The sequence below is a fragment of the Rhinopithecus roxellana genome, chromosome 2 (assembly GCF_007565055.1).
Source record: "Rhinopithecus roxellana isolate Shanxi Qingling chromosome 2, ASM756505v1, whole genome shotgun sequence".
Classification (NCBI taxonomy): Eukaryota; Metazoa; Chordata; class Mammalia; order Primates; family Cercopithecidae; genus Rhinopithecus; species Rhinopithecus roxellana.
This window is the reverse complement of record NC_044550.1, coordinates 185295398-185308181: the sequence shown is the minus strand read 5'-3', so window position 1 is coordinate 185308181 and position 12784 is coordinate 185295398. Positions and strand designations below refer to the sequence as shown.

Genomic DNA, 12784 nt, shown 5'->3' with positions numbered 1-12784 from the left:
GTATACATATGTAACGAACCTTCACGTAGTGCACATGTACCCTAGAACTTAAAGTACAATAAAAATAAAAAATAAAAATAAAACCCAGACAAACATTTGAATTAGGAAATTATAATTTGCCCAACTTTTTTTATACTAGTTTAAAATCATCTTTAGAATTTTGGTGTAATATAGATAATTCAGAAAACTAAATAAATTGTTCATTATTCTAACCCAGAATTATAAATGCTAACCCAGAATTTTTGCTTTTTAAAAGATGTTTTACATAGTTTTCTCAACTCCCAGCCATAATCTAAAGAAAGGAAATGATTATTTTCCTTTGATATTTGTCTATAAAATAATTGTGATTTCTTTTTTTCCACTGTATCCCAGAGAAACTTGGTCTCTGACAAATATTGTTATTAAAACACATACCTTTTGAAAATAGCAGTGTCAAAAATCATCGTATTATATGTTTATTATTATATTGTTACTGTCATTTTAGTTACTTTTTGTTTTACAATTCTTGCATTGTTTTTCACAGAAACTTCCTCTTACATACCCAGAACTCCTTCAGGTAAATACTCTATTCTGCATTCCAAGAACTCACTCTAATTGTGAAGCATATACTCCAAATGTGCTCTTCCCTTCTCTATGAAACAGCCTGTTTCACTTTTGCTGACGCACCATTTCTTTAGTTCAAACACTGCCAGATGTTATTTGGTCTCACAAACTTAGAGGACGACACGCAGACTCCGATAAACATTTATGTTAATAAAAGTCTTATTTTTATCCAAGAGAAGTAGTTAATTAAACAGAATCTGTTGACGTGCTTATTATAATGTATTCTTGCTTTTTTCAGTTTACACATATTCAAGCCTGTGATTTACAGTTTGGTCTCATTTGAGATGTTGAATCTTGAATTAGTTACCTCTATCATAACTTTCTATGAGCACAATTAATCCTACATTCTGTCCTGCAATTGGAATAATATCATTTTAAACTTACTATTTTTCACAGAATCCATCAGAGAGCAATGAGGTAAGCTCTGTTTATGAGGAGTCAAGATTCTCTCTTCCTTTTGCTCTCTGTCAGTTTGCTATCATGCATGTTGAATGTCTTCTTCTTTACAATTTTTATTTCCCTTCAAATGCATCCAACAACTCAAGTACCTGGATTGCTCTCTAAATTCTGTTTGATGAAATTCCTATTCGACTTATTAGTTATTTTGGTAAGCATAGACTTGTTAAATTTCCTGTCCTGGTGAAGAAGGAACTAATTAAGGTGTAGGTGTTCTTTAGATTGTAAAATTAGATCATAAAACTAAAACTAATTATTTGTTCTTCTACCCTAGAAATCCATTGGTTTACCAAATTAAATGGAGCACTTGTGTTCAAATGGGAATAATGTGGTTTTTTGGTGTTTTTATTATTTTTATAATTCACAATTTAATTTCAATAGGAAATTATCAAAGAAGGAAAGTTTCTCAGGCTTGTTTTGGTAAGTGTTATCCATTTATTCTTAAAAGAAGAAACATTTTTCTGGGAAAAAAATATTTAATTTTTATTTATAAAAATGTTTTTTTTTTCACTGGGTGCAGTGGCTCACACCTGTGATCCCAACACTTTGGGAGCCTAAGGCAGGATTGCTTGAGCCCAGGAATTCGAGACAAGCCTAAGCAACATAATCAAACCCCATCTCCACAAAAAAAACATTTGGAAAAAAAAAAAAAAAGTCGGATGTGGTGCCATGCACTTGTGGTCCCAGCTACTTGGGATGCTGAAGTGTGAGGGTCATTTGAGCGTGGGAGGTTAAAGCTGCAATGAGTCATGATAGCATCAGGGCAACATAGCAAGAAATTGCCTTAAAAACAAAAATGTTTTTTGTTGTTGTTGTGTAACCTAAGTTGATCAACCCTTCCCATCATTCAGTCACCCAAACGCCCAGAAAGAATATAGAAACAAGGTATGCATATATTAGTCACTTTATATTTTAATTTGCACTTAAATGTTTGCCTCTCCAAAACATTCTGCTCTCCTTTCCATGACGTATGTGGAGGTTTACAGTTTCCTTACTCCTTATAATAGAATGCTCTTAACTGTAAATAATACATATGTGTCATATTCTCTATAATTTTTTGGCTTAATTGCTGAATAGAAGAACATCATATTTTAATTCAAGGACATTATCTAAATGATTTGATAGATAACCCAACTATGAATGAATTTTAACATAACCTTTTTTTTTTTTTTTTTTTTTTTTTTTTGTAGCCTATACCATTAGAATCAAGAGAGGTAAGAATGACTCCACAGAATATACCGTACAATTAACAAAGGGAAGTACGTGTTAAGATCAGAAGACTCAGAACAGTGCCTAAAACAAAGTGAAAGTCAAGGATAACAAAATTGAGTGGAACAAATGTAAAAATATTGTTAATTGCACACTTATATAGTAGTCTTACACAAAGAAAGTGTAGGGAAACATCACTTAAAGGTTAGAAATGATACAATAAGGAATATTAAGTCATTCATGAAAAATAAATTTATTTTTAAATTTGTATCAGCACTAATGAATTCTGCTGAGAATTCTAAGGACTACTGATTTGATTGACTTAATTGTGTAGTGGGAAAGACCATTTAGGGTTAGAAATGATATAATAAGGAATATTAGTTCATTCAGGAAAAATAGATTTATTTTTAAATTTGTATCAGCACGATGTGAAGTACAGTTTCTCATAGATTTCCACTCGCTTATGTGTTGTTTCACTAATATTGTTTATCTTTTCTTTTTTATCCCTGAGGAATACATCGATGCTATGAACAGGGTAAGAAGTGTCAATGAAATTTAAATTATGTCAAAAGTTTATCTTCATGCAAACATATTTTACAAGGTACACTTTATTGATTTTAGCAGAGAAAAGTTCTGAGAGAAAAACTGAGTGATGAAATCAAGGTACCAAAGTTTTTCTTGAAAGGGTATGGCAAAAGTATATATTCTTGTAGTAACAAAAAATGTTTTCATTTAGGAAAAGAAAAAAGCATTTTTCTATGATATTTTCCTTTCCTTGAACGTTTCACTCATACATTTGTAGTGACTCATGGATTCTGCTGAGAATTCTGAAGATAATGATTTCATGGACTTAATTGTGTAACTGTGATGAAACAAGGCATTAATGTGAATGAATGAAATAGCAAATAAACAAATAAATGCAATTATGTGTTCACATTTATCACCAAAATTAAATGAATGTTTTATTAAGGGTATTATACGAAGTAATACAATATCTGGCTCAAGAATATTTACATAGTCATACTCAGTTATTTTCTTTAAACGTAACATCTTTGATTTGGATTGTCTACTAGTTTTTTAGTAGAATTGGTATTGAGACAGCAGGTGCTCAAACTTTATGAGATAAAATGTATATCTTCTTAACAGTCTTTCATAACTGACTGATTGTCTTGACAGGATACTAGGTATGAGTCAATTGAAGTGAGACCCTTTGTTTTAAAATTATTAAACCAATATGAGGAAAAGAAACAATACATATTTCCAAAACTAAATTATTATTTTAAATAAAAACTATGGCAGATAACTCTAATTCAAAGAAAGAAAAGATATACTGCATCATACGTTGGCCAGAGTAACTAAACCAACACAAATATTTTGAATTTAAATTCCATGGATAATGTCACTGATCTCTGTATTGCTGTAGTCATGAAAACAGAGCAAAACATACTAGATGGAGCAACTTCATTTGCTTAGGTATCTATACACCATTGAATTAGTGCTCTCGTTTAGCCCAGTTGGATTTACTTCATGAGCTTCAGTGCAGTGTTCTGCTCAGTGTCCGGAAGCTAAGTTTTAAAAGAGGGAAAACGAAAAGTCATGCTGGATAAAGGAAAATGTAAACTTGTTTTCACTGATTTACTACAATATAGAAGAATCCAAAACGTTTTATTTAAATTTCACAATGTAGGTTCAGTTAGCTCAGAGATAAAGTAGGCAGGCTTTTTAGTTTTTCTTATTACTTTGATATTGTCTGTTTTCTGTTTTCTTTGACATCCATTTTATTTGGTAATCATTACTTTTGTATTTGACTATTTGCCATGAAAAATGAAATTAATTATCTTTTCTTTCTTAAGAACCATGTTATGGCAGAGTCTGAGGTAAGACCCGTTCATTCTAGTGAACTCTACACTTACGTATCATACATAGTATACGCAGTATGCTTCATTTTAAGAAGACTGTCTTCTGAAATTAAGCAGAATAAGAAACTGAATTTTAAAATGTTAACATCTTAATTTTAAATTAATTCTGTTCTAATTTTAACTTATTGGACTTCTCAAACAGGAATATTATACTCAAGAATGTACAATGTTGTGCTATATAAAGTTGAAATTGGAAGATGGAATTTAAGCCATTTAAAAAATAATTAGTTAAAAGATTGCTTATTCATTAAAATACAAAATAAAAACAAAAGGTGCATAGATGTTTAAAATGAGAGTCCCACAGAACGCTGGCTCTGACATCCCAGGGCATGATATTACTTTTTTATTTTAGATACAGGTGTATGCGTGTAAGATTTTTACATGAGTATATCAGACACAGGTAGTGAGCGTACTACCCAATAGGTATAGGTTAGTGCAAAAGTTATTGTGCTTTTTTGCCATTAAAAATAATGGAAATACTATTAGGTTGGTGCAAAAGTAATTGCAGTTTTTACAAAGTAATGGCAAAAACGTCAATTACTTTTGCACCAACCTAATAGTTTGTCAACCCATGCCCCTCTTCCTCTCCTTGGGCAGAAAGAATCTATTGCAGCAATTACCTAGGATCAGTGAACTACACTATTTACAAATATATTTTTTAAATGCTGATTTATTGCATATAGTTAACCAACCATCTCCAGAGATAAAGTCTGTTGAATATTAAAATTAATCTGTTAAAATATGTAGGTACTTGGGAAGTAAAATTATATGTATATATAAATATAAACATAAAGGACTTTGAATAAAAAATAAATATTTCAAAGTAAATATTTTAAAAGCTAAAGTAATTTTAGTTTCATCTTAAGATTGTGTATTGTATTTAATGTTTCCATTTTATTCACATCAAAGAAACCCCAAGGGCAGATGAGAATAGATGTTTAACCCAGGGTTATGGGTACCCAGCTAAATACGGTTCTTTCTTAGAGGTTTCATTTGTGTCACAAAAATCTATGTAAATTTTGCATTCTACTCAATGATAAACTTGTGTTTGTTTTCCTAAATTAAAAAATATTGCTTTTAAGTTTTTATGTTCCCAGATAAGTTATTAAACCTACAGCCATAAATTTTCAAGTAAAATTGACCCTCCAAGAAAATACAATATAGTACGCCTGAATTTTTCCACACCACTAATTCAATTACAGTGTTACCGTGGTAAGCATTTCACCATGATGGTCTGGAACTAGTTTCCTTCAAATTCTGAAAATCCCAGGGTATAGTTAACACTAGTTTTCTTTCTTTTAGAAGACGGAATCTAGCATCAGTTCATCAAGTGAGGTAAATAATTTTGATATTAATTCTGTGTCCCAATTAATTTTAAAAAATATGAAAACTTTTACTGTGAGGATTACATATCCCATAAAGTCTGATTGTACAAGGCAGTGTATATGTGGCACTATTCTAGTTTTAGTATGTGAGTAGCTATCCAAAAGAAGTAAGAAAGCAATTGTTTGTCAGAGACAAATTGACAACTTTATTTCTGGGCAAACAATTTTATCTGGCCATCTGTGATATCCAAATTATTATTTTTTAACCAATTTCTTTGTCCTTCAGAGATTTTGTTAAAACTCGATCTTATCGTTAAAAATTCTAACAATTACGATGCTTATAAGCCAATGAAGTAAACATTTCATAAACCATTTAGAATTTAACCAATTCTAGGTTAATCAGACGCTGGTCTCCTCTAACTACTCCCCACACTTTGCCCTGTGTTGATCTTGAGAATAAAAGTCGGCTTACATAAAAAGTAGTGTTGTTTTTCCTTTGACTTTGGGAGAAGACCTTCATGCAAGTTACCAAAATAAAACCAACTCAGTTAAGTGGGGTTTCTGTTAATTGAATACAAATCATTACTTCACCTCCACCCCCAACATTCAGAGCAATGTAGTGGTTAAAGCAGTGAGAAAAGGAAAAGCAATGTGATTATAATATGTGCTTCAAATTATTAATCTTGTCTCAGCTTTTGGGGAATTTATAATGAAAATCAATTTACTATAATTGTTTAGTAATAGTTTTATTGATTCATATTTTAACTTTAAGTGTAAATTAATGTCCTGAAATTAAAACTATGCCTATTTTTATTTTTTTAAAGGAAAATTCTCTCAGTAAGTCTGCGGTAAGATATGTTTGCTAAATTTAAAATATATTAATATTTTCCAGGATAAATTAAAATGCACTTACTTTCACATATACAGACACACACACACACACACACACACACACACACACACACCCCAAGGGAAGATATACTATACCAATGCCATCTGAAAAAGTGGCACTACAGATTTATCAAAGGCAAATATACCAAGGAAAGAGTGAGAATGTTGTATTGATAAATTATTTATCCTTTTGAATATCTGCTAGACTTTATTGTAAGTAGTCTGATGGGATCTAGATGCTTTCTTATACCCCTCTAAAAATAAAACTAGCAACTTTTTTTTATCCCGGGCATCTAATTCACAGTTTCACTTAAATATTTGCATTTTATGGTCTCCTTTTGAATCTACATAACATAGTATTTAAGTGGCAGTCTGTAGATTTGGTTACACTTGAGTTCGACTCATAGCTCTACCTTTTACACATATGTGATGTTGAACCATTCACTTTCCCAGTATAAGTCTATAACTAAATCCCAAAATGGCAATAATAATAAATATTAGATGATGTAAAGCGATTAATGCAATCCATGACACAGAGTAAACTATAAATAAATGTTGGATAATATTTGAAAAATTATTTTTCCCTGTCCATTTAATATTCTAATCTAATTTGGCCAAAGTTAAATCTTCACAGTCAGCAAACAAAAAACAGTTTTAATTTTCTTAGTAATTCTGATATATTGTACTAAAATTGGCTGTTACTAATTTATATCAGACAGAATTATAATTTAAATTCAAGAAGTTGCTTTTTAAAATGTTTTTAAAAGGGAATAATGGAAGAGGTCCAAATTATTTGGGGTAGAAATGGCACTCAGGTGTAATAATTCCTCATTCTCTACCCTTGGGAAAGAGCATTATAAGATTCTTGTTTCATCATATGAAAGTGATGGGGTTGGATTGAATGACATCCAAGCAAATGAGAATATTTTTCTTTTTAAATAGGAACAGTTTCGTAGAGTGAACGAATACAACCGACTTCAGCTGGTAATATTTTATTCATTATAATACAAAACCATATTCTACTATAGAATTAAAAGAAATTTTAAATTGAGGCCACTTCTAAATATATTTTTATTTTTCTTAAGAAATTATTTATTCTAACCTTGACCAATAATTGGCATATTATTTGTATGATTGCCTGCATATTTGCTGGCAATGCTCATTCTCTTTATTCCTGGACTAAAGTTGTATATCTTATCCATAATTACTAACCAGGGAGAAAGTGAGTACATTCTACCACAAATCCACTTTTAACCTCCCTGATGATACATTCTGGTTGAGAATTTCATAAATATGCTTACCTGTGAAATCACAGATATGTCAAATAAACTTTCCATTTAAGGAACAGTGTAGACTCTGAGAAAGGAAACAGGAATGCTAAACATCAGATTTGCTTCTGTCAAAACTCACATAGTCTGCTTTTCATTGGTTTCGACCCTTTTGAGTAACATATAAGTCTTTCTTTTGGGAGGACAATAAAAACCTTTCAGTTACTATAAATAAATTTGACATAATGAAGACTTTGGGAAATGCTTTGTTTTAATTTAGCAAAATTACATGCTAGCATTTTTAATCGTTATCAATAGAGGAAGATGAAAATCAATAATTAATTTAATTTGGATCCTAACTGTTACTCTTGTTTCCATTTTCAAGTAACTTGTATTTAAAATAGTATTCAAATAAATTTAAACATATCAGTAGCCCAATAGAATTCATCATTATTGATCTAGAAAATTACCTGAATAATATATTTTAGTACCGTATATATGATATGGCTGGTATGTAACCTCCATAACTGTTAGAACCAACTGGTTCTCCTGAGAGATTTTGTGATATTTTAGTGTTATCTCCAGTATTTAACATTGTCCCTGAACAAATGAAGGTACCCAGCAAATGTTTCTTATTCATGAGTAAATAAAATGAAAATACTAAAACAGAATGTTTTCTCCTCCCTAGCAAGCTGCCCATGCCCAGGTGAGATTATTTATTAAATCTAAAATATTTTAGTATTTCCTTCATGTGTTATAGTTTTGTAATGCATGCTTCTTTTTTAACATAAATATATTCTGAGAGAGAGTGTTCTACCAACCCTACCTGGTAATATTTTACTTAAAAGTCGCAAAAGATAAAATTTAAATAATTAATAAATAGCCATAAATAGAAAAATACATAGTCCTAGAGAAGGGGTAGGTTATTATTTATCCTCAGAATATGAACCTTACTAATTGTTTATTTTTCCAAATGATAGTGAGCTTAGCCTTTGGCTAATTTTTTTTCTAACGTTAGAAAATAAAAAGTGTTTTGACATTTTTTGCTAATTTTGGCATAGAATACGGTCTATCCTAAATTTCATGAATGATGTTATGTATACTTCTGGTGCAATGTAAGATAAATGTGTTATACCAGAAGATGTCTAAGTAATTTAGAATGTGTTTCCTTTTGTGCAGGAACAAATTCGCAGAATGAGTGAAAACAGCCTTGTCCAAGTGGTAATATCTTGCTTAATATATTACAAAATAATAATATTTTGTTAAGCTTAAATATGTTTGCTCTTAAATAGCCCCTTACTCTTGAAGAGATTTTTTTCTTCTCAAACATTTCTAACTCCCAACTTAAATCTCAGTTCTGACAGCTTCTAAGCATATGACCTTGAGCACATTATATATTCTCTTGGACCTCTTTGGTTTCTCATTTGTGGAGAAAAATAATATGTGTCTATCAATTTATCTCCTCCTCCAAAACTCCCATGTCTTGATGTTTACAGTGATATATTGTGTCTTCACATTTAAAGATAATAACTATGTTTAATTCAGTGGCTCTAGTCCATTAATGATTCAATTTATATACAACATGATAATTTAAAAAAAAAAAAAACTATTTAAAAAAAGCCATGGAACATCCTTTGTATGAATGCAACTAGAGAAAGAAACTTTTAGTTCCTCACAGCGTATCAAATGTTACCCTCAGTCTTTTTTCTTTTTTTTTTTTTTTTTTGAAATTCTGTAAACACTTTCACTGGCCAAAGTAAAAGGAAAATAAAAGGAAAAAAAGGTATATTCTTTTTATTTGAGCCCCAAAGAATTAATTGGTCTTAACTTCCCATGTAATTATTATTATTATTATTATTATTATCATTATTATTATTATTATTACAATGAGACAGATTCATTCTGTTGCTGAGCTGGAGTGCAGTGGAACAATCTCGGGTCACTGCAACCTCCGCCTCCCGGGTTCTAGGGATTCTCATGCCTTAGCATCCCAAAGTAGGTGGGATTACCGGCACGCATCACAACGCCCAGCTCATTTTTGTATTTTTAGTAGAGACAGGTTTTCACCATGTTGGCCAGGCTGGTCTCAAACTCCTGACCTCCAGTGATCCGTTTGCCTTGACCTCCCAAAATGCTGGGATTACAGACATGACCCATCAAGTCAATGTAATTATTTTTAAAAAGAGTGTGACAACTATATATGCATTTTTCATATTAATGAGGGTTTGGAGTAGCAATATTTTGACCTATCCTCGTGTTCAGTTGAATGTAAGTTACTAAACTAGTACCTTAGTTTGTTTTGCACTGCTATAGCAGAATACCACAGACTGAGTAATTATAATGAACAGAAATTTATTTGGTTAACAGTTGTGGAAGCTGTAAGTCCAATATAGAGAGGCCAGCATCTGTCAAGCGAGGGCCTTGTTGCATCATCCCATGGTGAAAGAGTCAAAAAGAATGCACAAGAGAGGGTTAAACTCAGTCAAAACAAGCTCACCCTTGCAACAGTGAGCCCACTCTTGTGATAATAGCATTTATTAAATTGTGAGAGCAGAGCCCTTGGGAACTAATCTCTTCTTCAAGGTCCCACTTCCCATCAGTTTGCATTGGATGTTAAGTTTCCAACACACGATCTTTGGGAAACACATTCAAATCATAGAAACTTATTTCTCTTGTCTCTGTCTCTCTCTCTCTCTCTCTCTCTCTCTCTCTCTCTCTCACACACACACACACACACACACACACACACACACACACACTCTGTCTCTCTATTAAGAACAGGGCCAGTTCTGTCCTGAGGTATTTACCTTATTTTATCTTAAAAAATTCCAGATATTATATTTATTTTAATCTTTACATAGGCAGGTGTCCATAGCAAAATTTTAAATGCTGTTAAAGTTTTTCCTAATTCCAGCAAAGAACTTCCACCTGAATATGTAGAGAATTATATGCAACTGTTTCTATGTACAATTCAATTGTTAGTACATAGAAAAAAATAAGTGTTGTCCCATTATGAATTAACAGAGGCAACTATTCCAAAATTATAGAAAATAAAATAATTTTGGCCCCAAAACTCTAGTATTTGAAAAGAACACTGGCCTAGGAATTAAAGAATTATTATTATTTTTTTTCTGTTCCTGCCATTTCTGAAAGACAGCTGTGTTGACCCTGGGTGCAGGGCCTGTACTTTGACCCAGGTGGCTTTAAGGAGAATTATAGATCTAAATGGCAAAAATATCCATGAATTTATAAAGTAAATAATAATGAAATGTATGCTACTAGTCTCTTCTGGAGTCTGATAAGTGGACCTGTGAGTAATGTGGGTTCTTGGAGTTCAGTTTTAAATGGTGTCCTTAAAAAAGTGATTTATTCATTGCCCCTCAGGTTCCTTAAAAGAGCACCTTCTGAAAGTTTCTTCAACATGGTTCACCATAGAAGATTTTGATTTATTATTTTCCCTCACAGAGTAATCACTTTTTATGATGCTAACAGGCATCTTGGAAATGAATGAAATGTATTGATATTTTTCAGGGAGTGAAAACAGCAATTGCTCATACACTGTTGCTTTTCAAATGTTTTTACCTCTAGCCTTTCCAGCAGCTCAACCAACTTGCTGCCTACCCCTACGCTATTTGGTACTATCCACAAATCGTGCAGTATGTTCCTTTCCCACCATTTTCTTACATCTCCAATCCCACTGCTTCTGAGAATTAGGAAAACACTAACATCATGTTACAGTGGTGGTAAGTTCATTTAAATTACTACATCTTGATGTTCTACCAAAGGAATCAAATAAAATAGCTTGGAGAACATACCACAAGAACAGATTTAGGTTAAACATGGCAAATCAATGTCTACTGCAAAGGACTAATATGTACTGAAATGGAAAATTGGTAATATTTCTGGCAGCTGTGGCTAATATTGTCAATTTCTTAGTAACATGTGGAGCAGTATTATATATTCTATAAGTGATATTTATTCTAATGAGAGTGGAAAATAATTTCAAGTTAAAATATACAGACTTCTGACATGTAATTCAACAATATCCTTTTTGAGCTTTTACTAATCTTTAAGTGAATTCTTTCTGGTTATACCAGTGATAAATATAAAAACACTGGGTAGGTAATATAGCACATATTTTGGTGTTCAGTAGTCCAAAATTCAAATCCTGACCTTTTTGCTGACTTGAAATTTTGTAATAATCCTTATTTATTATAATCCCTAGGGTGATCAAATGCAGTAATCTTTGTTAAGCATATTGTGGGCAAAATAAACACTGAATAGGTAGAAGTCTATTTTTCTTGATTTAGCAAACTTTTATTGTTGACTTCCTTTAATCACATGATTTTAACAATTTTCGTGATTTCAGAAGAATTAACTAAATTCTCAGGAACTCCACAGTTAGGGCCCTTGGTAAGTTTGGAAATTAGGTATCTAACCATTGACCTTATTTTTTATGGTCAAATAGACACCCTTAACAAGTCACATAGTGAAATAAAGTTTTAGTCTGTCAACACCAGTTGAAAAAGTCTGTAAGTTTAATTATTTTCATCCACTACATCGGAGCTTCTAACTGTGTGTGTGTGTGTGTGTGTGTGTGTGTGTGTGTGTGTGTCCTTTTCCAGTAGTGGAAACTTCCCTTCTAATACATTAAACTAAGGAAAACGATCAAACACTAACCTATGTGAAAGCCTTTTACACTAATTGCCTTGCCATATCTTCAATGATACCACAAAACAAAATAAAATTTAGTAATAAAATTGTCGTTGCAGCTTAAAAACCAAGAGTGATGCATATGTATGTCAGTAACAGGAAAGCATAAATAACATTGTGAGCTTGTCTAATATGAAGAGAAAATAGTAAAGTGTGTTCTATCATAAGAGCTTTTCTTATCTTCAAAAGTATTTTATATAACTCACCACACATTTCTATTTCGATTTACAGGTATGACTGAAAAGTTCATTCTCTGAATTTCTCCTCTCATGAAAAACCATCTTATCTGAAGACTTGACTGTTGTTTTAGAATAGTAAAATCTCATATTGAAGGAAATTGTTATTTTTGAGTTATCTACTCAAACCATATCATTGTTTTCCTTAAGCTAAATTTTCCTAG

General features: G+C 31.7%; 1 protein-coding gene across 1 annotated transcript; it reads left to right on the top strand.

The window, feature by feature from the left end:
• Positions 1 to 2783: 2783 nt before the first annotated feature.
• On the top strand, positions 2784 to 11385 carry CSN1S1 (casein alpha s1). The gene is made up of 9 exons (XM_010371451.2): positions 2784 to 2803; positions 2890 to 2931; positions 4122 to 4145; positions 5490 to 5522; positions 6337 to 6360; positions 7346 to 7387; positions 8360 to 8377; positions 8851 to 8892; positions 11260 to 11385. The coding sequence occupies exons 1-9, from the start codon at positions 2795 to 2797 to the stop codon at positions 11383 to 11385; spliced, it is 360 nt and encodes a 119-aa protein (XP_010369753.1). The 5' UTR covers positions 2784 to 2794.
• The last annotated feature ends 1399 nt before the right edge of the window (positions 11386 to 12784 follow it).

What these genes read in the sequence shown, in the direction of transcription:
- CSN1S1 (XM_010371451.2), top strand. An exon ending in AACTGAGTGATGAAATCAAG is followed by an intron (nt 2,932 to 4,121) that starts GTACCAAAGTTT and finishes TTCTTTCTTAAG; the next exon opens with AACCATGTTATGGCAGAGTC. An exon ending in ATTCTCTCAGTAAGTCTGCG is followed by an intron (nt 6,361 to 7,345) that starts GTAAGATATGTT and finishes CTTTTTAAATAG; the next exon opens with GAACAGTTTCGTAGAGTGAA.